This window comes from Musa acuminata, chromosome BXJ1-7, assembly GCF_036884655.1.
Source record: "Musa acuminata AAA Group cultivar baxijiao chromosome BXJ1-7, Cavendish_Baxijiao_AAA, whole genome shotgun sequence".
Classification (NCBI taxonomy): domain Eukaryota; kingdom Viridiplantae; phylum Streptophyta; class Magnoliopsida; order Zingiberales; family Musaceae; genus Musa; species Musa acuminata.
In genome coordinates, this window is record NC_088333.1 from 7,874,827 (window position 1) to 7,902,215 (window position 27,389).

The following is a 27,389-nucleotide window of genomic DNA, read 5'->3' on the forward strand; positions in this document are numbered from 1 at the left end:
GTAGCGCGGACGGTGGAGATATGAAAGGTGAGGACAACGGGGGAAGACACGTACGAATTGCAAGACTCCGATATGTCGTGCCAGTTGCAGAGGATCACTCGCCTCATCATGGAATCTGACTCGGACACAGCCTTGCTTCCAAGGAAGGACAAGAATCGCAGGAGTTCAACGACCCCTTTAACACGCACCAAAAGTTGCTGCCCCGAACAACTTTTCATCCGACGTGGCTCCTTCCCGATCCTCCTCCCCTGCGGGCTCCACGGATCAGCTTCGTCAGTAGGAATTACTGGGTGACGTGAGAGTGGGCCCGGCTGCTATCCGCTGGAGGAGGTTTGTTGACGTGTCCGAGTACCGGCCATTCGTACACTTGCGTTCTGCATCCATACAAAATATGTTGCTGCTAATCATGGTTTTTTTTATGTGGAATTTATGAGCATGGGACAGAAAAGAAGAAAAATGACAACAACAAAAAAGAGACATTCAATAAAAACCTTCTCCAGAGGAGCAGTGTTTACCACAACAAATCTCCTATGGGGTGCTGTGATACCAAAGTCCACATATAGTGAGCCAAAATTATCATATAAGCTTGAGTTGTAAACGCCACCAGAATGCTTAAACCTTTTCCCTTCCTGGTTTATGATCACTGTATCACTGAACCATGGGTGAAGTTTAACTCTTACAAATCACAAATGTGAAGCAAGCCAGAAGCTTCAATGCTGGGAAATAGAATCGTCTGTCTTCCGGTGATAGAATTTCTTCGAGTTTCATCACCACAAGCTTTACACAGATTTAAGAGAAAACAATGGAAGCACAGTGAAACTGGTACATTGGTGTCATGTTATATACAAGCGATTTAGTTCAACCGGCATGCGGGAAGTGGCGCATTATCGCTGTTAACTACATGGCATGTAATTGTTATTGCGTTAATTTACATACAACCATAGACTTCAAATCAGATTCTAAGAAACCGATGGCTGAGCCAGTGATAAATAAATAACTCATACACTATTATGAAAGTTACTCTTTTTATGTCTCGGATATCCTTCAAGGGAAGCAGAACCTCTTGGAACAGAAAAAGAAGATCTTGGCATTAGAATCAGCTTATAAGTTGGATCAGCTTTAGTTGCTGGAGACATGCACATACGACTGAGATGCCACAAAAAGACTGCAGGACCAAGCAGTTGCTGTAAAGCACAAGATTTAGGTATGTTATTCTGGAAATACGGCAATTACATGTATAAACTGGCAAGTATATATGTAGTACAATTCTCGAAGGAAATGAGCAAATACCTCTACTCAAAAGACTGTCTGAACTTCTTCCAGTTCGGTATCTACCATTTCAGCCTCCTTTGCCATTTTAGGATCGAATAGTGGTGTGTCAAGCTTGGGAGGGCTCTGGCCAATACAAAATATATTTCTTATTGGTAACATAAAACAAACAGTCTGATTTTCTTGACCACCAAGAAATAAAAAGTAAAAAGTATATTCTACATTCAAAGAGGATCTCCAGATACAATAACAAAGTAATGAATTTATTGCTTTATTTTCCCGTTGATCATACATTGCTAAGATTTCCTAGCTTAAAAGGTCACCACGACTAACTTAGGATAACACTATTAAGACACAAAAGATTCATGTGTTTCTCAAGGTTATTTATACAATGTCATAAACAAGTTCTCCATTATGAAGGTTGGTTAGATCACTTGATTTGACAAGATTCTCAAATGCACAGTATTTTAGCATTTTCAGCAGACATGTAGCTTGTATTGTTATATTTCCTATATCCTGCGATATCCATACCCTGTACTTATATTTTACTTTGTCAAATTATTTACTTCACAGCCCTATGCTTGTGCCAGTCCTCAAATGCTTTACAAACATAAATAAAAGGGGCCTAAATATGCCCTTGTTTTTAAGTTCAGCCCAGTTATGGGACCATATCTCACCATGTTCTCTAACTTGTCATTTTTAGCATCAGCAACAAGCTTTTTCTAGTTTGACAAGTATTGTTGAACTTTAACTGATCACTTTTCTTTTCCTGTGCTTTTGCTACTGAGGTTTTTGAATTTATATCAACAGAAGCTTTTATTTCAATTTCAATACTTAAATAATTGGGTGGATGGTAATTGGTTCAACGAAGAAGATGATATGCCTTAATCAAGCTATAATTGCGACTTGGAGGGCTAGAAACGATGCGAAGTTTAATGGTGGAAGGCTGAATCCTTATGTGACTCTCCATGGAGTCGTTGCTCTTGCCCAGACTATCAAGAGGCTCTTACATCTGAGGGATTTCGTGGAAGGAATGAAAACAAACCATGCCTGGTTAAATGGGGATTGCTTGAGGAATCATGGAACAGTTTAGGTAGTATATCTCAGATTGGAGGGTTAGGATATACATATTAAATCTTATTCTAGACATGTGATTTTTGCAGGATGCAAGCATAAGAGGGACACAACAAGTTTATTTAGTGAAGCTGTAGCAATGAAGGAAGGCCTTGTTGCAGCAAGAAGTGTGGGGATTCAATGGCTGCAGGTGGAAACAGATGCAATGGCAGTGATCCACCTTGGATGATAGCAAATTGGATGTGACATTTCGAGATTACTATAATGTTTTTATGCAAAGCTTACACATATTCATAGATAAGAAACTGTGCAGCTCATTGGTTAGCCAATTATGCATCGATGAATAGTGTAGGCACTTTTTGGGAAAATGGCTTTCCTCCATATTTCAATGTTTTGCTCTCCTCAGATAGGAGGGATGTGTGTATGCATTTCAATCATTAATAATAGTTTTCTTTTTTGGAAAGAAAGCAAACACATATAACGAAAGAACATTCAAATTACCACACATCACAATATATACTTAAGCAACAGAGTCCTACCATGCAACGCACAAGGGCCCAATTGATGCCACGGAAAAATGGGTGCTTCTTAACTTCATTAGCTCCATGACATGAACCCAACCTGTTTCTAGGATCCCTATGCAACAATCGATATATCAACTGTTTTACAGGAAGGCTTACCTGCTAAAAGAAATGAGGTCAGCACTGTATGAACCACTAAGCAAAGTAACTTGGTGTATGGATATCAAATTGCCATGATAATAAGTACTTTCTATGAAAAACTAATAGAGATCAGAAAAGAAAGAAATAAAGATCCAAAATGATAAAACAACTGAGGATTGATAAATAAACAGATTGCCAAAACATTCCTTATTATTGGCCAATCACCTTATGTATCAGTATGTCACTTAAAGTCAGCACAAATGACTAGAAAGCAAACAATCTATATATTGCGAAAAAACAGTCAGCATTGTATGGATCACTTAGCAAAGTAACTTGGAATACAGATAACCAGGTTGCCAATATAACACGTACTTTCTGTAACAAATGTACAGATACCATAAATAACTGAGCATTATTTAATAAATAGATTGCAAAGACATTCCTTATCGTTAGCCAATCACCTTATGTATGACATTTAAAGTCAGCACAAATGACTCTAAAGGAAGCAATCTATACAATATATGCTGTAAGAAACAGAGTGATCCTTGAAGCTGGAAGTGATTGGTACAAACATGACACTTCTTTAGGTATGAGAAAAAAAAAAGTAACATTACATTCATGCATTAAAATTTAGGACATTCCAATACTGGTTGATGGCCTGACCTGCATGGTACCAATACAATATAGTGTCAATACAGGTAGAAGTTGGACCAATGGATAGAGAGAGAGAGGGAGGAGGGAGAGAGAAGAGAGGAGGACGAATGGTGCCATGTGGCAGAAGAGAGGTGTCATGACATGGAAGTGCAGTGGAGGAGGAGTTGGAGCTGTGACATCAACCAGGAGGAGGCAGCAACACAGCAGGGAAGAAGAAGAAAAAGGTAAAAAAAAGACAGTTGGGTACCACAGGTGCAAGTACTAAACAGTAGGCTTATCACCTGGTATCGTTGGGTAAGATTAGCTGACCATCTGAGAAGTCTGGTGTGGTAAGCTTCCTGGGCAGTTTGTCCAACTTCAGACTGGACCCAGTGAAATTGTCTCATCCACATATCGGTTTGTCATTACTAGCAAAAACCAGATCATATCGACCAGTATAGTCAAGATTTGAATCCACAGTTGCATTATACTTGCTGCATGGATGCTTAGTCTTAACTCTTAACCATGTCAGCTAATGGGACCATCCACAGGCTTCATTTCAAGCAAGGCTGGAATTTGCAAGTCAGGTTATTAATATCACCACATCAAAAAAATTAAATTCGAAACAAAATAAACAAAACTTGATCAAATATACCAATCCCAAGTTTCCTTCCTCAACTAATGCCACAACAAACAATGGAACTTATTGGGATCGTAGATCTATATCTATATATGGTGTATAAGTCATAATGCTCAATATCTGCCGACATGTGCCAAAGGTGCCAATGCACGTGTTGGTCAGGACATGGACATCCATGCCAACTAGCAAGATATGATTATGTTGCGCTAAAAAAATAATGGAACATTTCTGAGCCACATAATGTCAATCTTTGCTCAATAGTGCCTATGGTACAATGAAATCAGTAAGGGTCCCAAGGAAACAAAAAATTCTGCAAGAAAATATACACACACTTGTTTCACCTCACATATGAATATTCATGCATGAAAAACAAAAATAAACATATGCTATTACAAATATAACCAACTATGCATAATGCACACTGTTAAGCCTCTAATTTGAATAAATACATTTTATTTTATTTTTAAATAAATACTTGAATGTGATCAAAAGACTCACCGATATACTGCCAGGAAATCTCAAGTCCTTGTGAAGAATATTAGCAAATGTCTTTTGCCTTGTCTTTCCTCTAAATGGTGTGTATCCATATAGCATCTCGTAAAGAAGAATGCCTATCATAATAGAAAGAAGCAGTATAATCAGGTAAAGTGGGCGAGAAATTAGGATAACCCAACAAATCTGATCACCTATTTCCAGATTTACCTAAGCATTAAGATACCTTGGAACAGAATACCACAAAGATGTCTTATCTGAATAGATGACACAGATGTATTGTCATGTTCCTGGCATGTCCTGTCAAGGATTGCAAACCAACCAATTCGCTATGGTTCAACCAGTATTTGCCAGTCCGACCACCAGACAGCATGAAGAGCAGCCCTTAAAACCAATCATTAGAGTGCTAGCTCACGAGGGTCAGGGTCATGAGTTGTGACTCCTCACAAGTGTTCCTCTCCACTACTCCTAAGCGGAGCCACCCATGTGCCCCAGCCACTGCCTGCAAGCCCACTGCCCATTGTTTCCCGTGCACCCGCCACACCATTGCTTGTGTGCCTGCCGTCTTGTCACGGCCTTAGCTGGAATTGCCTAAGGCGTGAGGCACCCTTGCGGCCAAGACGCGAACTTAGCTTGCGTTGCCTAAGTCGCGCTTCTCCCTTGTGATATTGCTCCGCAAAGATCAGCCCACTTGCAACCTCTCGCAGGTCCCGAAGGACCTGTAAAAGAGAAAGTTGATTAGTTCGAAAGAACGAGCGACGGACAGGTCCCGAAGTCTCGTGAAAAGGGGAAGCTTTACAAGCAATTTAGCGAGCACCTTGCGTGCACAAGAGAAACAAGAGAGAGGGGGAAAACAAGGGCTTTAGAAGGTTGAACGAATAGCTGCAAGCCCACAAATAGCTGCTCACCGAGTCCCGGGCTCGACAACAAGTTCCCGTCAAGGCAACGTGCGAACTTGCGAAGGAGTGTTCAACGCCCGGTACTATACCGAAGCCCCATCGAGCCCTGTGCCACCCGGGGGGTTCCAAGGGGGTGAGATGGCTGGCGTTTTGGTGAGCAGAGGCAGATTCCAGAAATCAGCCCGCGGCACACGAAAACGGAGTTGTTTTGGGCTGTTTTGGGGTTGTTTTGCTCGGTTTGGTGAGCGGTCGCTTTGTAACGCTGCAGCTTGTTCGAACTTACATTTTTACAAGCAAAATGACCAAAAACCAAGACAAAACATGCTGTCAAGCAGCTATACATGTAGGTGTGAGCGACGAACGGTTCGTTGAACGGAGTTGTTGCGAGTGCGTGCGCGACCGTTCGTGACAGTCTGCCCAGATCAGGTACATCTCCTCTTTTACACCTCTTCCTCAACCACCTCCTCTTATTCCTTCTTATTCATCTTCTTCCTCTTTCCTCCCCTTTTCTTTCTCCCCCAACAGTATCATGGTACATACCAACGTACCAACACACAATACACCATTATGGCTCGGATATGTACCAGTCCGAACCTGGACTAGTACCTGGTACCTGGTACGTAATTCCTTGCCTCATGCAGGACTTACTTTTGTTTGAATCAGTGTTCTTCTCTATAGGTGCAATAACATGCTTCTTAGTTCATGAAACTTGAAATGGACTTTCTGTATTGTGGTTAATAGCTAAGGCTGTATGTCTAACTCTCCCAATCTTCAATAGAGGTAGGAGGCTTGTGCATTTAGTTACCTTTCGACCTTTGATGAAATATGATATTGTATGTGGAAACCAAGTATTGTAATTGCTTTAATCTAGTTATCTAACAGAAACACTCTAGTTTATCATCGAACTTGTTTACCATATTGCATATATCAACATGAGCATTGTGTATACTGTCAATGTTCAAACATACTGACAAAAAAATGTACATTTGTGCATGTATATATGTTCATTCACCACAACTGAATATGTCATATTTAAACACATAAATGTATAAACATGTCTACATATTCATGCCCTTAAGGAAAAGACAGAGAGGTGTGATTCTATCGAACCAAGACTTTAATCCTAACAGCTAAAAGCAAATGACCACATGTCTAAAAGGGAGATCTTACTACCAAACATGATCTATAACATCTAGAGAACTTAACATCAGTAAACCATGATTATAGAGTATGTCTTACCTCTACATTAAATACACATGAAATCAGTGATAAATAAAGTGCTAACAATATTAGTCAAGATCAATTTCACTGATGCTGATCTCAGTGTTTAGGGATATAAACAAGCACAATTCAACTAAATTAGAATGTTAAATCACCACAAATACTGTAATATGCTATTAAGACAATCTTGTATCTGATTGACGAACCAAGGTTAGGAACCTTAAGAACAATAGACTAGTTCTCTCTCGATATTATAGATGTCGTATACATCATGTCTTAGGGTGCAACTTTTGAAATTTAGTGTCCCATCTTCAATTTGAACTTTGTTGATGCTTATCCACCAAGTGGATAACAGCTCGATTAACTCTCTCCCTCTCTCATATTACATGTATACAAACACAAAGTTGCATGTCTACATTTATTAATATCAACATTTATATATAACCATCTTATAACCATGTGGAAAAAATCTGCCAAAAAAGAGCCAAGTATGCGATGGTGTCGGACCAGGATGGCAAGTATCTCGGTCACATTATTCCTGGCCATGTCAGTCATGTACCAACTTTAAATCTATAGATTTTACATCCACAAGATGCTTGATCAGGTAGGGGGTGGCCTTTCATGTATAGAAGTTGATTTATAGATATCACATTCACAAGATGCTTAATCAGGTAGTGGTCCCTTCATGTATAGAAGTTCCATGTAAAACTCTAAGCTAAAAATCTACCAGAAAAAGTTGACTTTCATCTCATCAGCATAAACTGTCAGGCAATTCTTAGATGAAAATCCATTATCCCACACTGGTTGGTAGTTTATTTAATATCTAGATTTAGAACAGGGACAACTGTGGAAGAACAAGGACGACTTAATTCTCCAGAGTGCTACTGAATAGATAACTGAAGAATGCTATCCGATGATCTATTTCCTGGAAGATCAACAGTGAACTGTGATATTCCATTCTCCTAAAACATCCTGTCTGTTTGGATCCATAATTCTTTAACCTCTTTCCTTAATCACAGGATCTCCTTCTTCATCCCTTTTATCTCTGTCCTTATTTCATCAATTTAGTGAAATAAGACTGACAAATATTCTGTCATTTGCTTTAAATAATGAAAATAAAAAGAATCAGATTTACATTGAACTTGGATATTTTTCAGAAAACTGCACTGACAACATGTGTGTATAGTAGACGGCCCACTAGAAAAATCATTCTTTAATTAGCATGAGTGCAGCACTATGGGGTCAACAAGCCTCTCCCCTCCTAAATGATTGACACAGAAGTTTCTTCCTCTTTGAACTGGCATGTTTGATATCTTTGTACAAACTCATAATATAACAGACAACCATTTTTGTCTATATCCTGAAACACTTTCATGTTTAAACAGTTTTAAGAATGAATCAATCTACCAAGTCACTGATATTATCTATCATTCCAAAAATTGGATAGTTTCGTGTTGTTTTAAAATTCACCTACCTAGTGCCCACCAATCAACTGCACTAGTGTGGCCAGCTCCACTAATAATCTCCTGCAAGAAAATGACAAGATTATTAATGTATTGGCCTTGTACATATTTCTTGGCCTTGTATTGGCCTTGTACTGGCCTTGTACAAGTAATGTTTTTGGAGTAAAGTTGCTAAATAAAGAAAATGTTTTGGAGTAAAGTTGCTAAATATCTAATCCAACATATGTGTTACATTCATATCTATGAACCATGTATGATGCATATACATAATCATTTTACAAAAAGAATGATAAATATATATGTTGAAAAAATTATATATGAAACAACGAATATATTACTTCCACCCAAGCTGAACTTCGCAAATACTAGTGTAACAAGATGATCGAAAGGAGAATTAGTAAGTCTAAATTGAGCAGAACTAATTAAATTATGTATTTAAAAGATTACATTATGTACTTAAATTTATGTATGTAGATGAATATTCTTGAAAAAAAATGTATTTTCAGGTCTTGGTATTTCACTTGAAGTTACTATTTCATTCTATCGTGCCCTTAACAAAATAGATCTGATGCTTAGCAGTACCTATGCAGAAACAGAACAAAGATAGCTTCCAGACACTAATGACCTATGTCATAGAACTAATTGGCAAAAACCACATGAGATAAATGAACTGAAGTTTCATAAAATGCAATCAATAGAGCAGTCCACTGTTGCATCTATTATTATCATTATTAGAAAATGCTATTAGTGCCTCTTAGGTTCAGTCCGATTGTTTCAACAAAATGCAGCTCTGAGCAACACAGAAGCTCAGAGTTGTGGCAAGATATATCATTTGTGATCTTGAGAACTATTGAAGATTTGAAGCATTGTTTGCAAACAACATATATAGCAAAAATTTGCAAAGCTTTTGTAAACATTTAGGAACAATTTGTAAGAGAATTGAAGAAGATATTACTTAATATATTAAAAACTTTAATGACAGAAAAGGCTGCATTGAGAACAGAAGATGGTGAAGTTAAAATAAAAAAGTCGTACCTCCAAAATCAAACCATAGGAATAGGGCAATCTCATAGCAAAAGAGAGAGACTTGAAAAAGTCCTTTTTCCCCATCCTCAGGATGAGCAAGTTGCTTACTAATGAATTACAATACACTAAAAGCTTATTTACACTGTTCATGAATCATTTTGGTGTGTCAAGAAGAAAAATGCAGAAAGCAACACTGTTTGCAAGAATAATCTACTCATTCCCAACACTTTTATTACATTTTCATTCAATCTACCCTCAAATAGGCATGTCAATAATTATGATGAAGAACCTATTGAAACAGTAGTAAAATCATATTGAAAAAATAGCTCCAAGTAAACATGGAATGTTCACAATGATGTAGTTTTTCCCATGAAAGAACCATCAGATGGATCAAAGACACAATTTTGGTTTGTATAATGTCAAATCATATTGGCCAGATTCCTGTTACATTGTTAATATCTTCAATTACCAGTAATTTGCTTTCACAGAGGTATAATAAAAAGTATTCCTTCATACCAAGTGAAAAAAAATTGTTTAGTTCAATGATAAGACATACCGGCGCAATGTATTCTTCAGTTCCAACAAATGAATTTGATGCACGCATTGGTTCAGCTACAAAAATTGGAGAAATCTTTTCTTTTATCTGCTTTTTCTTGTCCTCCACTGTTGGAAGCAAAAGCTAGATACACATGCAGATCAGTCATTTCATACAAGAAAATAATTTTACAGTTCACCATAATTCTAAAAGAATAATATAGTCCGGGATAAAAGGCTTCTTAATGGACCCTAAGGAGATAACATATCTAACTACTGCATCTGATTTAATTGTACTAGAAAACAAACAAAATGTAATACCAAAAATCTCCAGAAAAGGCTAAAAGTTGCCATGGAGCCACATGTGGAGACCTTGCTAAAATAAATTTGGCAACACCATATAACTATGATCAAGGATCATACAGAGTCATCAAGAATGGATTCAAATTTATGCATGCAATGCCATAAGGACGTTCAATGGAAAGCAGCCAACCATGGCCAATATATAACAGAAACTTCTGGAACTTGTTCTTTTAAGCGAGTTGTTACACTCTTTAGATCAGCATGAACAAACATATGCAGAATTCTATCTAGACCTTCAGTTAGAGATAAAATGCTAATCATATAATAGAGAGTTAGAGACAATGGGGAATGAATGAATTTATAATAATTTATTTTGAGGTCATTAATGCAGGAAAATTGATAATAGACATATTGGATGTGAGTATACAGTTTCACATATGATGGCATAAAAAATTCTACCAACCTGTGGCTTGCAAGATGTCAAACATGATAAATCAAAATCTGTCAAAGACACGTGTCCGTCCCTCCGAAGCAAGATATTTTCTGGCTTTAGGTCTCGGTATATGATACCTATAGAAAGTAAACAAACTTTCATCACCAGAAATATATGAAGATCAAACATGCAAATCTGATAGAAAATTCTTGCCAAGTTGTGAAGTATATTCTATGGGTACTCTCTATAATAACAAGGGAAGGGAGTATAACAATAAGTTCTGACATGGTATATTTAAAAGGAAAACCAATGCAAGCTGGTAGTATGAGATGCATAACAACAACTCATATTTTAGTAAAATCATTTCAACCGCATGCAACCAAATAAAGAATAAGGTAAAAATATATATGTTTCAACTTTCAACTTTTTCTTAGAGATTGACACAAGGATGGGCCACGATACAGATGCACAAGCAGGGAACTGAAGTAATTAGCAGGAACCACAGTCAATTTAAATTGTCAAACATCTAGCATATACCATACACATGCATAACAAAAATGAATTCCAAGAGCGCAAGCAAGGTTAGTTTGCTTCCCCTGCATAAAACAAGTCACTGTACATATATGCAATGCTTTTGTATGGTGACACAGATGGGACACCTCATGCCATGGTGAGGGTAAAACCTATGGCACACAAAGCATTTATGACCTTGAGCATAAATGGAAGTTAGTTGATTTTATCTATCTCACAGCTGTTCAATTGCTTCATGTAAAGATTGTTGCAGGATCTCAATGTCTATGTACCCAGCAGGGGTAAACCACAGAGAACGCTTATTTCTCCCTTTATTTTTTTTCCCTTTGTAATGTGCATTTAAATGAGTTACAAATCAAATTAGATTTTTTTATTATTATTATGACAGAGGGAGCCCTTCAACACATGAGGCATCAATACGTTAACAGTTGAAGGAGGTTGGGACCCTTTTCTTTTCTCGAATTCTTATTTTTAGTTCATAATACTTGCTTTTCTGTTATGCTCTGTTTGTTGGCTTCCTTGTGAGGCCAATCTAAATTCTGTCTTCATGTCTTTTATTTCAAGTTTAAATTTATTTTCTAGATGTTATTATTTTTTGAATATCTACTCATGTCATTGTCATCTGTTAATGCTAAAATGTACTTTTGCTCTTTAAAAACACTTCAGCTGAAATAAATACCCAGAACCTGTCACCTTCTGAACACTATACAGAACTTAATTGTCCCAAACAACTCATGCATATGCAAGTCAAACAAGATCTTTGCTGCTGTATCTGTTTCCTGAATAGTGACTCTACTTCAGCCTAAATTTGGCGATGGAATTGCGAGAATTACCAAACAAGTAGCCTTTTGCAATTTAATAAAATGCTTTTCCATAATGAAATGTATGTCAAAGGGGCTTTTGATATATTCTGTAAAAAAGTCGACAAAATTGCTATTTTCATTATTTTGCTACACTTATAGTGATAATCTTTAGGATTCAGAAAACTCAGGGACACTGATTTAACTTGCTTAGCATGCATCCCTTGTGTGGTTTATACCAGCGAGGTATATAGAATATAGATGATACATGATGTCAACAACTGACAGTGTTTTTCTTTTTTTGGGTAACTTACCAACAAAGTACATTCTTTCCATGAGCTATCCACGTTTCATAAAACAACACAAGTCATAATGTCTCAACTATTTATCTTACCTGCATTGATCCTTTCCCACCATTGAGCTCTATACAAAATAATATTTTTAGTTAACTTGGAATATTTAAATCTTTTTTATAGTTTCTAGCAAAGTTAAAAAACCAATCATACCAATTAGTAAGGAGTGATATTTTATTGATTCGAAATTTCAAATATACAAAGTGGTAGTTTAAAAGATCTTTCTCTTGGTCAGGACAAAATATCAAACAAGAGAAAATTTTCTTTTGATTAAGTTAATAATACAGAGCTCTAATCATAACATATGCAAAAGTTATATTTTGTCCAAGAGAAAATAATGAGCTTAAAAGGATACCCTTATGAAGGACTTGTTATAATAAAGGTTCTTATATAAAATGGGCTTGGTATTACATATATCTTGAGTCTTGACAATAAGAAGTATTCAAAAAATAATTTAAAAAGATGCATTACTAATAGTAACAGTTAGGTTTATTAAAAAATAGCTACATACCTTGACAGTGAAGGTATTCAAGTGCTACAACAACTTCTGCAGCATAGAACCTGTGCAAAAAAGATGCCTTCAGTACCATTCAGAAAGATGCAAGTACTCTTTTGAAAAAGAGAATCTACAGAAAAATAGAGTATCTTACAAACAAAAATCAGTTGATTTTTTCTGTAACAAATATAAGAAGATGAAAGCTTTAGGGATAAACTCCAGATTCCAAATTTTCCTCATCAACTTCAATAGATATTTAACAATATCCTTTATATAATTTAGCTCAATTGCAATCCAAAACTATCAAATTTGAGTTCTTTTGAACCCGATCAATTTCTATTTTTCTTCTAAAATCCCTTTCCCCCCTTAAGGAAAGATGAGCAATTTTTATCTACTTCATTCTATTGAATATCAAGCTAAAACAAGAAGAATAGGAGAACAAAATGAAAGTGGTAGGTTGAGGTTTACTGAAAACCTTCATTTCCTGACTTGTTTTGCAATTTTTTTAATTTGGTATGTTCTGGGGAAGTAGGATTAGATTCTCAGGGAGCTGGGTTGTCCAAGTCAACTGAGCAATACCTATAAATAAAAAAGATGATCTTGTAGGCGGCATCTATTATCTGTTTCAAGAAATAACTTGGAATGTTTGGCACCATCATAATAGATTGTACTAGACTGCTTGGTAAAAGGAGAGTGCGAAAAGATTGTCAAGTTCTCCTGCAATGCATTTGCCTGCTGCATGATGTCTTCTATACAATTACTGTACACTGCTCACACCTAAGACTAGCAACCACAATTTTGTTTTCGTTTCTTTTGTTTTGATTCAATTCACACCAACATCAAGAAAGTATCCAAACCTGAATATAATAGAATTCAGTAAAAATATGACAAGTTGCAATGAGGAGTCGTTATAAAATGTGAACAATCATCTCTCTTTGAGTGCTATAAGCATTAGTAAGATAGAGAACTAGGAAAGAGAGGTAGCATCCATGATTACAACTCAACAAAGCTTATGAAGGTTAATTAATTTTTACTGAGACAATAAATGACACCTCAAAATGTCATACCACTTTTATATATAAGTTACATGGTGCACTATGTTTTATGTTATTGGTTCTGTGCACAAAACAACAAAACAATTAATCAACCACTGTAAACATGTTTTTAAAAAAAATTGTACCTAACAGCATCCTCCTTGAGGACTTTCTCAGGTTGCCTGTCTAGTAGTAGGAAAAGTTCTCCACCAGGGCAGTAATCAGTTATTAAACAGATATGTGTCTTGGACTGCAGTACGTAAGAATTTATGGGTATTATCCTCAGCAGAAATAATTTTGCATGTAACACGAGGAAAGTCCATTAGATAGCAGTTTAGCAACTCAAACAAGAGTTGGAAAATATAAAGAAAATAAAAAACGAGAACTGCATAAGGTGAAAACTTTTGTTTGAAATAAGCTGAACACGCCTAGGACTCCTGGACCAACGTAGATAAGAAATTATATGGAATTTCAGTTTTAGTACATTAAGAAAATAAAATGCATGCATAACTCTTTATGCCAAACTTGTTATGATCATCACAACCTTTTTGTTTAGTATATAACAGCCCTGACATATTTAAAACTAACAAAAGAGGGAAAGCCTTGGTGCCACATGAAGTTGCAACCTGGGTGACCAGAAATCAAGTCATGAATACAGCTTCTTTACCTGCAGGGATAAGACTATCAACTATGTACATTGACCCTTCTCAGAACCATACTGACAAGAGTATCCCTTTTTTCATATGTAAACTAACCAAGAGATAAGGGCTTTGGAACTTTAATTAGACAAACAAATGTAAAACACCAATAAAAGGACCAATATTTGTAGACTATCCATCTAATCCAGAAAGACTATATATATATAAGACAGATAGGCTTCTTCAAGAAAGCATGTAGATAAGGATCTGTTTTGCACTAAAGACATAAGTATTCATAACTAACAGTTGTTGATTCAATTGAATGCTGTTCTTATGGTTTAAGTCTTCTGTAGGCTTCTAAGTATCTTCTAAGTGGTTTATATCCTCCATATGACTATCACAAATGGCTTCCTTTTTACAACAGATTGTGCCTCTCTGTGGGACAAAGTTATTTGAGGGATGTGTGAGCACCTTAGCCTTGCACAATTATGTGTTCTTCAAATAAACTCATTAAACACTAAAACAAGGTGCTTCTCTTTATTTTTTGGCTTGGCTCTAGACATTGTTCATTGTTTTGTTACCGAGTTCTCTAGACCTGCAAAATCTATCCATAGAGATGTATTCATTATCATCACAAATGATAGTCATGAAAGCTAGGATCTCAGTGTAGAACAGTCAGTTCCAATATGTATTAGACTTTAAAACATCAGAGAAGTGGGAATTAAACCTGAAAAGATGCATATAATGTAGGAAGGAAAGGATGATCGAGCATATCAAGAATTTCTCTTTCTGCACAAGCTCTATGCACCTGAAGCAAAAGATCAGCAATTTATCAAATGTTCACATTGACTTAAACATCTGGTGACTCCATAAACCGCGAATCATTATGAACCATATAAAGAATAAGAATTTCACATAGGCAGTTTGAAAGTGGAATTCTTGCAATTCATGACTCTTTCACACTCCCTACTCAAGTAGTAATTTGGAAGAGAATGCTAGATTCATATGACCATGAAAACTAAGCATTCTGGTAAGAAGTTACAAGCCTCTTGTTCCATGAATAATTGACAAAATTAAGCTTCTTATTATTCATGGAAAAGTATAACTTATACTATGTCAAGGTACAGATAACAGGAACCCCATTCCCCCCCTTTATCAAGTTTCTTTGCATCTTTTATGGGCTTAAACACATATCCTTCTTTTCATAAATTATGCTTACCCTTTCAAAAAAAGATCATAGCAGTCAAAGATGAAATGTCTAACCAATGTTCTAACTGCATGGGGTTACACTAAGAATGCTACATGATATGGATGACTAAGTTAATTTGTTGCCCGATTTAAAAAGAACATAATTCAGGAGGCAGATAGCAAAGTTTCAAATCTTGGAAATTTTTTATTGTATTGGCCAAAAACTCTCAAGCTGACATACTAAGAAAAGTAACCAGTATTGTCCATCTCAGTACTCCATAGTGTGACACATTCGTCATATAGGCCATACCAATTCTATTTGACACTAAACCTGAACAATTTGGTCCAATCAACACTTTTTGTGTCAATGTAAATTTGTCATGCCATAGCAGTATATCTGTGCCAGCCATTGGCTAAAACAAGTGGTTTCAGTGGCACTTGAATAGTTGGTAGATAGTCAAAACTATGCAGCACACTCTGAAGCTGGTCGCAGATCATGCTAAGGAGAACAGTTTGTCAACCATTTTAGACTATCATTTTATCTGACTCATAACAAATGCGTGTTCAATTACCAGTAGACAGAAAATGTATGTTAATATACAAGTCAGCAACAAAATAAACAGTGCCTTACCTTGTTACGATTAAGCATGATATTTTTATCCATAGCCTTCATTGCAAAGTACTCTCCTGTTCCTAACAATTCCACCAAGTGGACGCTGTCGTTTCAAAGCATACAAATTTGTTAAACTTATTGAGTTAAAAGAATAATAAGATATATATATATATATATATATAAAAGTGGAATACACAAAAGGTGATACCAACAAGAAAGGCACATTGATGACTTTTTTTCAAACTCATCAATCTGCATCATAAGCATATATGCTCTATGAAGAAACTGATTTTATTGGTTAAGTAGGAGTTACCAAAACACAAGTATCATTGCTCATTTGGAGAATATACAGCATAAGACTACAAATTAGCATGACAACTTCAAACAATATTTTTATTACCGGTGGAACTAGTATGCATCTACTGGTATTTACTGATCTAACCAAGTACTGGTAATTAAATTTATAACTCGAAACCGGTAAATGCGCCATTCATGTTTAATTTTTTATACTTAATTCAATGATATAGGACAGTATAGGTTGGTAAATCTCCCCATATACAAGCACTGAATTGGTATGATAAGCTAATGAAATTCGTATCAGACTAATACTTAAATCCTTGATATCAAACAGAAACAACATACACAAGGGACTTTCTAGTATAGGCTATAAAGGTTACCATCTTATGAAGCATTTTTGTAAAGTTATTTGAGAAACTCAAATTGGGCCTCAAGAGCAAAATAATGTGTACACGGACGGATATGTCACTTCATGTGACTCATACCAAACGCATGTTCTTTTTTTTTTTAATGCATATTCAATTACCAAAAGCTATCATATCCATATTCTCAATCACAATAATCTACACAGCGATGCTAAAAAACATACGTCTATATTAAGACATGAAGAGTCGATGAATGGTTCAAGAAATTTGATAATAACATTGGTAGTTCTGGGGCAAATAAAATTTTTCATATACTATACCCTCAGTGATATAGATTTCACAAGAGCAGGCACATATATGCCAAGATAGAGAACTTATAAACAAAGAAGCTAAGTCCCATTATTGGAGCAAACAATTGGTATCAGATGTATAGGATAGCATTGCGATCTAGTTCATAGTAAACTAAGAAAAAGAAAGGAGCAATGTACACAAAATTAGATGCATTGGCCTAGAGAAATTATCGAGATATTGTACACAGAAAACAGTCACCTGCCAGTATCACCAGAGCCCAAAGGTTTAACAGGTCTAAAATGTTTCAATCCAATCTTTTCTCCACTCTCTACAACCTGTAGATGAATACTAATTGTGAACTGCAGAACTATTGGCAAACATGAGATCAAGCTCTTAAACTATGTTGCCAATTTATTTAAATAATGAGTGCCTTTTCTATAAAGAGCTAGTTGTTGTGATCGTAAAATCTTCCCATATGCCAAGTGAGCAGAGAACTACATATTGCATATAATCTTAATGGAGGATACTGGACTACATGCCTGCATAAATATTAAGTAGGTTGTTTGCAGTACTCCCACGATCAGGTGAACTAAATTGGTACAATCAGTTGACTTAGGCAGTGTAATCATATAAACAATAGATAACAGTAAAGAGCTCATGTCATCATCATGAAGCACACTGTTCTACTCGATTATAAAATAAGCATATCCCCCTCTTGTATGGCCATAATTCATGACAGCCCAGGAAGAAATTTAATTTGTTTCCTTACTCTAAAAAGGCAGCGATTAACCTATAGTGTCACAAGTCAACAATGATAAGGTTTTTTTCCCCCTTCTATCTCTTTCTTTTTCTATGCCAAAACAAGAGAAATATGTTTTTTATATATTAAAACAAGCACTTACCATGTCAACCAAAGATTTTTTTAAAATAAATGTTAAAATATGTTAAGTCACTGCTTAATTTAACAATAGCTTTAACAATCTGTTTTATTGGAAATTCAAACTACTAGAATGCAATAAACATAAGATAAGTTTTCTAAATAAACATTATGTTCATAGACTCGATACTAAAGTTTGCATATCCGATCTATGTTGAGACATTCCAGTGGTTAATGCACTATTGCACAATTGATGAGTCTCAAATTCAATCCAAGCCCATATGTGAGTTGTCTTGCATGTTTTTTAATGTAACAAAAATTTCTTCCTGGTTAAAAATAAAAATTACATATCCAAAATATCACATACTTTCTGGATAGCTCTCCATGATGTATCATTCCGCATGTGAGGCTTTGGCAGCACCAACTTTGAATGGTTAAACCATAAATCCTCAGGTTTCTGCACATAATCATGAAATATCATCAGAGTTAATAACAAGAACCTTTGTCAAACACAAAATGTGTATGAGTCACCAAATTAGCATCTGGAAGTTCTCTAACAGCTTCATCAACATTATCTGCAGTTTCTTTCACCTGAAGTTTATATCATAAGCATTCAATTAATGGAAATATATATAGTCACCAAAAAGCATTTCATAATAACTCAAAAGATCCAACAAGAGTAATGCAAATGTTGAAGATTGAGGATCCTTGTTGGCAAGTGGCAAGGTCCCTTTAAGATGCCTATACTAGACCAAGATAGTGAACCTGAAACTAAGCATTTGTCAAGCATCTCAACATTCTAACTCCATCCATGATTCATATATAACCAAGCTAAGCTGATCCTAACTGCAAAACTAATTCGATAAAGACGACAGCTTGATTCAAGTCAAGAGCAACACAATAATCCATTTGCAACAAAATTTGACCACCTTGTATGATCCACACCTACTGACATGACCTAAACATGGAAAGATTAACATACCAACCTTAACATGAAATGTTTCATGTTAAACCAATCATTCAACTGGTTAATTCAGGCTAATCTATATCAGATCAAGTTTAAAAAATCAAATCCAGCCAATTCATTAATTAATACAATTTTGGATCAGTCAAACCTGAACCTTAAGATGCTTAGTTTCTCAACATCCAACAATTCAAGGCCTCAAAATCAACTGACATCAGTCAGTTCCAGGGTGAGAAGAAAAAGAGGTAGATCTACATATCACTTTGTGCAATACTTATCATGCTGTGGCAGGACAGCATATAGGAGCTAGCAGCAAGCATGCTTTTAACAGCGGGCATCTGATCAACAAAGAAAATCTTTGGAGACCAACTTGTTTGAGATACTCAGTGAACTATCAGTTATGCAAAATGAACACAGAACTCTGACATGGCACCAAAATGGAGAAATGATTTATGTAACAATCATTTTAGAATTGGTTGCAACTGAACAAGACAACAGACCAGCTTCGAACTTTCTTTGGCAGTATCTGCTGGTATACAGTTCTGTAGCGGCTCAACATGTTCACTACCATCCAACTGGACCCCAATAAAATATTGAACTTCTCCCTGTTTGAGAAACGCAAAGACATATATTTACTGAGATATATAAGTAACCCAATATGTGCAATTTCTCAAACAATGGGAGATACAAAATTATCTTAATAATGTACCTTCTGATCGCGCATGGGTTGCAAGTGAAAGAGATTCCAGAATTTTTTACCTGACAGATGAAAATAACTAATAAATTACAACAACATGATATATTATAGGAAATTTTCTACCGCATCTTTAACTTGTTAACATTATCCATTGGATATAAAAAAAATCTACTTTGAAAGCATAAAATTTGAAACATGAAGCCAACAGATGCTCCAAATGGTCAACTGTAGTAGCAAACTAAAACATCATAGTAAAATGAACACAGCAATTTACTACAGCTATTTCATGCAAGGTATGCAATTTTGAATAATACCACCCGGTATGGGTGGTACTTACCGGTCCGTCAGCTGACCGATACACGGACCGCCCATTACCGGACGGTATATATATATATATATATATATATATAGATATAGATATATATATATTTTAAAGGCGATGTTGCGTTGCCTTGGCGACGTCGCCCGGAGAAGGAAAAAACAAATATATATATATATATATATATATATATATATATATATTAAAGGCGACACGACGTCTCCGAGTTTTATATATATATATATATGTATATATATATACTAAACGGTATACCGCTCGGTATACTATATTGTACCGTACCAAGCAAATATCGAAACGTTGATACGGTACGATATTTCAAACCTTAGTTTCATGTACTCTTCTTGATCCAACATAGTACCTAAAAGATGGCACATCAAAGGAAAACAGGATCTAGACAACCTGTATGATGTACAAATTAGTAAAAAGAATCAGAATGCATCAAGAATGGGAAATTGAAAACCAGTAGTGGTGTCATTTCATAAGATGATATTGGATCCAATGACACTATTAGACTTCTGAATCTGATCCAACATTCTACATATCAGAAATGCAAACACTGTTACAACTTTGTTGATGCTATAATTATAACTGGTAATTGTCTCTTTTGGAATTTGTCACTTCAAATGCCCACTGATATTAGCATGAAGACATGAAGATAAAGATGGTTTCAGCATAATGGCATCTGTCTTGCAAGTAAAAACTTATATCTGGAAAACAATTCCAGCACTGGAAAGGCTACAAGCCTACAAGTAGCTACTGAATCCAATTCATGGGGATCCTTAATCTACAGGGTGACAGATGAGTGGAAGAAGATTCAAAGTTCAAACAATGTAAAAAACCATCTCAAGATCAATGAAATTTGATAAAAGGGTGCATATTCTAGTGAAAAGAAAAATAGAGTAACAACTGTGCTAAAAATCAAAGGATGAAGTGATAAGGTAATATACATTCAGAATTTAAGTTTTTTTTCATTTGTCAAAAAGCTTTGAATCTGTCACAAGAAATTAGGAGATTTAATCCAGTAGTATATACTTGTCAATTTGCAGAAAAGATGTTAAAGGCGGAAGGTGCTCTTTGTTAAACATGATCCTCGTTGAATTTTACTAGAAGATCTGCACCTACTCCACCACCTCTTTTCAAGCTACAAAATCATGGTCCATGATATAATCAATCTCCCCATAAGTTGAACTTGAAGTTTCAGGTTTGTTATTAACAACCAAAATGAACAACACATTTAAGACACTGGGAGAAACATCAATTGTCACCAACAGTCCTAAGCAGGATTTGAAAAGTGTAACAAGTGTTAAAACTAAAGCAGTCGTGAATTTGGGGTGCATTATAGAGGGGCTCCCTAAAGGTCATAACACAGAAATATTCAAATAAGCTGACAGCACAATAGCATTCACTGTGACCAAAATGGTATTCAGGAATGAGACAAATTGAAATTCAATGCATCATGCGATATTTATTTTGCAGAAGAGGATAAAATTCTTAAAAACACTATGTGAAGCCACAAATTTATCCATATTCAAAAAAATGAACTTTAACTAATCAGAATTGCCAGGAATAAGAGTAATATTCATTTCCTAGAAAATAGGCATACCGCTTTTTGTGTAGTTTATCAACTGCACAGTTATGTCTCTCTGGTTATCTATAGCCTCTCTTATTTTCCTCACAGTTGCTGCATCAGTTTCAGGGCCTTGGAGAAACCTACAAGTTCCAAAGAGTCAACAAAAGCAACAAATAAGCAGAACTAAATTTTGGAAATGTGCATTAATGGCCCTTATTTTGATTACAGTGTTCAGCTACATTATTTATACATTTAAATACCAATGTAATTAAAGTTCATCTATTTTGATATTTATACAAACCAAGACATTATAACAACAACTGTCATAGGAATAAAGAACTCATGATGACCGAAATGAGATTTTGTAAATTGTAATCTTATTTCTACTATCTCAGCTGAGCTACAAATTAAAAATTATGTTAAGATGTGAGGTTGCATTTTATTGAAGATATTAATATACAAAATAAGTTGTCCTGGCCCATCAAATATAATATTTGGCATTAAAAGAGCAAAGGAAATTCCTGCACACCTGCAGTTTCTTCCCAATATTTCTTCACGACTGTATTCTGTCAGTTGTAAGAAACTGTCTGATGCGAATATCTGAAAAGAAAATCATCAAATACCTCCAACAGAAGGTAATGAACATATTAGAAACAAGAACCAGCTTTGTGAATCTTACAATAGGATTGTCAGGCAGTCTTGGATCAGTAATGACAAAATTTTTTTCAATGCGTTCAAGGGTTGTAGCAAGATCGATGCCCCTTCTGATCTCTTTTTTTCTTTCCTCATCATCGAAACTCTCAGGCCTTTCATCATCGCTTTCCATCAATAGGGACTCCTCAATAGGAACTTCCAGCTCATGCTTTTCAACATTCAAATGGCCAAAGCCAATAAGTCTGCAAACACAAATATGGCTGAATGACTACCACTTTATTCCACTCAAATTGTCCCGGGACAAAGTAATTGTATTCTTTGTAACAGAAAGTAGCAATACGCCAATGATTTTGAATATTAGATTAGTTACGCTTACCATATATCCTAAGAGACTTAGTGGAGACAAATGATGGCTTACGATCATAGTTGAAAGGAACTCCTATAGCATTGTGGGAAGGCCAGTTACTACTGACTAACATCACTAATGGTTGAATCACAAAAGTTAACAAATACCAGAGCTGTATTTAAGACAAAATCATGAGAGAAAAAATATAAAACCTACCCCATGAAGGACTTTAGACCTGATTTTCTTGATTTATTTGCTACTTCAGGAAGTTCACAAATTTTGTTCATCGAACTCCTCATCCCACTACGTGAATTACGCCTAGCAGCAGTGGCATTTTCTGAACTCTTCTTTCCAGGAACCTCTGACACCACAGTTTGTCCACCACCTTCAGATTTTCTCATAAAAGGGTAACTTCTTGATTCCGAAAGTGAGTGTGGATCCTTGACGGCCAGCACTAAGTCAGAGACTGAACTGCGAGCCCTATCTTTTTGCCTAGCTGCAAGATTAATCTACATAAGAAAAAGTGGTTTCCAACAATTTTATTCTATTAGTTAAAACTATAAAGTAAATAAAGACAAATTAATTTAACAATGTTCTATTACACAGAAATAAATCAAGATGAACCAGTACCATCATATCGAATCAAAGACTCTGGTAAACCATTGGGCCGCACCATTATATCCTTTGATCCTTCTGTGTATTTACTAACCTCCACTTGCATCCTGCAGAAACAATGACCAAGTTCAGTTCCAAGAAGGAACATATGCACAATATCAACCTAACGAGAACACTGTGAAATTTCCAACGGTCAGACAGTTAAGATGGATAAGTTTGAAAGAGGTAGATTACCGATCATTTTATTCTGTAAGCAATCATCATAGCTGGAAGTTAGGAAGATCTATAACCAATATCTTACCCAATGAACTTGAGAGTGTTTCCTGCCTCATCTTTGATGGGTGCAATTGTCAAAAGATTCCAAAATGGTGCGCCATCCTTTTTGTAATTTAATATGCGACCACAATAGTTTGTACCGGCAGACAATGCTTCCCTTAATCTTGCAATCTCTTCAGGGTCAGTACCCGAACCTTGTAGGAATCGGCTGCGCAACAGCAATTTCAATCAAAAAAGGAACTATCAAGTTCAAATTATAAATCTACTCCGAGAAACCTGCACCTATGTTACATTTGTTGTTAGCCTTTGAAAATCATTTAACGAGTTCAAGAATGCAATTTTTTTTTTCGATAGAAGAATCAAAGCAAACATTTTCGATGAATTACTTATAAAAAATATAAAGAACTTAAATTTACAGAACATTTCTTTTTCTCCACATAGTTGTGCTGTTCCCATGTCAAATGGTAAAGAAAGATTAATTACAATAGAAATTAGGGCAAAGATTTTTCGTACCAATTCCTACCGATGACTTCTTTGGCGAGGTAGCCGGTCATGTGGAAGAATCCGGCGCTGGCGTACATGACAGGGTGGTCGGACTTTGTCGCGTCGGACACCACAAAGGACTGCTGGAAGGCGGAGAGCGCCTCCCGGAGCTCCTCCGACACCCGGGGGAACCCGCCCCGCGCCGCCACCTCCGAGTCCTCCGAGCTCCGGTACGAGCTCCCCCCAGAGGCTCTCCGCGAACGGCCCTTGTCCCCGGCCTCGTCACCCGACCGCCGCACCTCGACGCCCTGCGGCCGCCCCGTCTCCTCGTCCGTCTTCAACACCAGGCCCCACTCCGCAGCCCGCTGCGCCGCCGCTCCGACGTCCTCGGCGGCGGCGGGAGGTTTCTTGGAGATGGGATAGGGCAGATAAGGCAGCGGCGCCGCCGCCGACGTGGAGGGGAGGGCCATCCATGGGCGGATGATGTCTTCGTCGTCGTCGTCGTCGCCGGCGCTGGCGGCGGCGGGCGGAGGTGGGGCCCGGTGGGCCGAGAGCTGTGGGTCCGGTCGAGATTGCCAGGTGGGAAAGGGGGACGACCGGGGTTTGGGCTGGATGGGGTTAAAGACCTCGAGGGACCCACGGGAGTCGCGTGGCAGAGGTGGGATGAGTGAGGAGGTGGGTCGGTGGCTTGGTGACTCCTCGTCCATTTCCTGTAACAATTAGCAGAAAACAAAAACAAAAAACAGAAACGTTATCTATTAAACATCAAACACATTTACCAAGGGGAATTATTTCTAAATTCTCAATAGGTCGTATCCAATGCACATATAATCTCTTAAAATATTTACTTATTTTATGAAAAAAAAATGTATATTCAAACATATTTCTTAAAGTATCACATCGGAAACGATTTATAAAAAGTATTTTAAAAAATACTTCTGCATGGCACATCAAGAATTAGGACCAGTGGACCTATCGCAATAGAACAAATCCAAAAATGATACCTCATTTACCGATCATAAATTGTGATTGCTTTTGTTCTTTTTTGTGGATCCCATTAAAGATAAAGAGTCTGAATAAGGACAAAATTTATGCTCGATAACTATGGGATATCTGTTTATCTTGCAGAGGAATACACAGTTGGATCATGGCAAATTTCAAGTAGCACATGAACAGAGCTAACTCGTATGCAAGCATCTCGGATCTTCCGGCATCGATCCAATTATCCCCAAACCCGAATCCATGATTTCTCCCAAACGATCGAGTTACGAGGCAACGTGAGCTCAATTCACAAGCTTGCATGGCATCATGTGAGCTTGTTTGTTCGAGAGGTCTTTGTAATTAAGCTGATATTATACTTAACTAAGTACTTTAATGTTTATTTCCACACTCAAATAGCTAGAAATGCCCGATAGCAGGAAGAACTCTTTAAAATAGCTGCTCAAATTTCCAAGTTATTTCAACAAATTTTCTTCAGGAAAAGGAAAGAATACGATAGCTACATGTATTTTGGTGGAGGAGGTAGCATGAAATCTTGAAGGAGGAAAGCAGATCTTGAAGAATGCCACAAGAAGAGCCTCATAGTGTGTATATGCAGATGAAAGAACAGAAGATAAAGATTGGCGTGTAGAGCAATCTAAGTACCTGAACTCAAGCTGTAGTTGTTGTCTCTACCGACTCTTCTTATCTCTTTGGAGTTGCACTCTTCGTATTTTTCTCGGTCGTCTCCTACACGTTATAGCTATGAAACTGAGCACATACACAGCCGAAAAGGAGAAGAAATTAAGGACTCTGAGGATGGAAGTGGGTTGAAGCGAGGGGATGAAGGAGAGAGAGAGAGAGGAGGGTGTTCGGTGGATATCTTATTTGTTGCCATCGGCTGACGTGATTGGCTGATGCCTCGTGCTTGTGGGCCTCTGCCGGCGTATATCTCGGCAGCGTCCAATAAGCTGTGAGATATTGGATTATGTGGGTCACTCGCTTCGACGAATCCTTGTCTCCTGCACTTCTTTGACCGAGCATTAACTTTGTTACTTGATAGCGTGACATGACCGATCTCGTGCTTCGCAATGCACAATGGCAGTCGACGATGCTGAGTTGATGGCGAGCATTATCAGTGTCATTAGATGCAGTTTTGCTCCTCAATGGGGATACGGATAGCCGTAAACATGGATGTATCAGGAGTTCAAACAAGCAGAAGATACATGGAGTGACCACAAGATGGATAGCTGTGTTGTTCATTGCCACCAGAAATCAATGGTGAGCATTTATTTGTGAGCTTATGAGTCCGTCCATGGAAGTCAAGCAGACATCTGGCTTCTATCATCCATTAAAGGCATCTGTTCTCTCTTGTTCTCATCAACTAGATGGCGACTGACAGCCCTCTTCGCGGTGGCGAGAAAGGGACAAACGCGGTTTTCGCGTGAAAACAGCAGCATATGAGATGAGCCTCCGCTTGCACTAAAATCCAGCTTAGGAATTGAAGACTCTTCTACTTGTCCTGTTGGCTACCGTATCACTAGAGAAACGAATGTGAGGCTGCTGTGTGGCTGATAAGGAGTGATGATCCCAAGTTGGAATTGTGGCGTCGTCTTGCATAAGCTCGGATAAGGGCGCTACAAGGAGTTTGACCAAGTGACATTTCGCTGAAAAGATCACTAGTTACAGCAGGCATGTACAGTAATCATTTTTTTGGGGGTTAGCTATTTGTTTGTCTACCGAGGTGTCTCTTTCTGGTCATGTGCTCGTTCTCACAAGTGTTCTAGTGGAAGAAAGAGACGACGGCGGTGTTATTAAGGTCCAGTTCTCTCTCATCTTAGACAACTGCAGCATCCCATTTTGTCTCTGCCAAACTGTTGATGGCCATCTTTTGTGTAACTTTCATGTCTTCGATTTCCTTTGCACCTTCTACTATTAGTAGCATATGTTGCGGTCATGTAACTGTCCTCTCTCTCTCTCTCTCTCTCTCTCTCTTACCATCAATGTTTGTTGTGCTTACTATGCTGATTGAGTTTTAAATGAGTTGAAACTTCAATTTTGAAGTTCAAATATTATTACTGTGAAACTTCAAGGAGACTGTGAAGCATGTGTAAGTATCAAGGACCAGAAAATAGATATGTTTTACAGGATTAAGATATCAAGTGAAAAATTACTTTTATTTTTTTATTTCATGTTCTTCACTAGCAGGAGTGGATTCCATTCATTCATTGTCATGGATAAAAGCTACCAAAAAAGATGCTCTACATCATTTCCCTGAATTCACATGGATTTGGTTTCCTGATTGCAGAATTGAATCCTCACATCTTGGTCAAG

General features: G+C 37.0%; 1 protein-coding gene across 3 annotated transcripts; it reads right to left on the reverse strand.

Moving 5' to 3' along the window:
• Positions 1–803: 803 nt before the first annotated feature.
• On the reverse strand, positions 804–25,914 carry LOC103991319 (phototropin-1A). 3 transcript variants are annotated; one of them, XM_009410728.3, is made up of 24 exons: positions 25,722–25,914; positions 24,108–24,787; positions 23,620–23,802; positions 23,334–23,425; positions 22,920–23,199; positions 22,383–22,599; positions 22,233–22,303; positions 21,737–21,843; positions 19,806–19,855; positions 19,597–19,701; positions 18,664–18,723; positions 18,500–18,589; positions 17,514–17,590; positions 16,321–16,405; positions 15,229–15,309; positions 14,010–14,113; positions 12,845–12,894; positions 10,680–10,786; positions 9,936–10,058; positions 8,365–8,416; positions 4,777–4,889; positions 2,883–3,023; positions 1,291–1,395; positions 804–1,184 (listed from the first exon to the last, which is right to left on the reverse strand). In XM_009410728.3, the coding sequence occupies exons 2-23, from the start codon at positions 24,782–24,784 to the stop codon at positions 1,297–1,299; spliced, it is 2,964 nt and encodes a 987-aa protein (XP_009409003.2). In that variant the 5' UTR covers positions 24,785–24,787; positions 25,722–25,914; the 3' UTR covers positions 804–1,184; positions 1,291–1,296. The 3 variants fall into 3 exon arrangements, 2 of the variants coding, with proteins under 2 accessions (XP_009409003.2, XP_018683966.2); XM_018828421.2 differs by having other exon boundaries at positions 2,883–3,026; XR_010515012.1 differs by lacking the exons at positions 804–1,184; positions 1,291–1,395 and adding an exon at positions 3,941–4,207 and having other exon boundaries at positions 2,906–3,023.
• Positions 25,915–27,389: the final 1,475 nt, after the last annotated feature.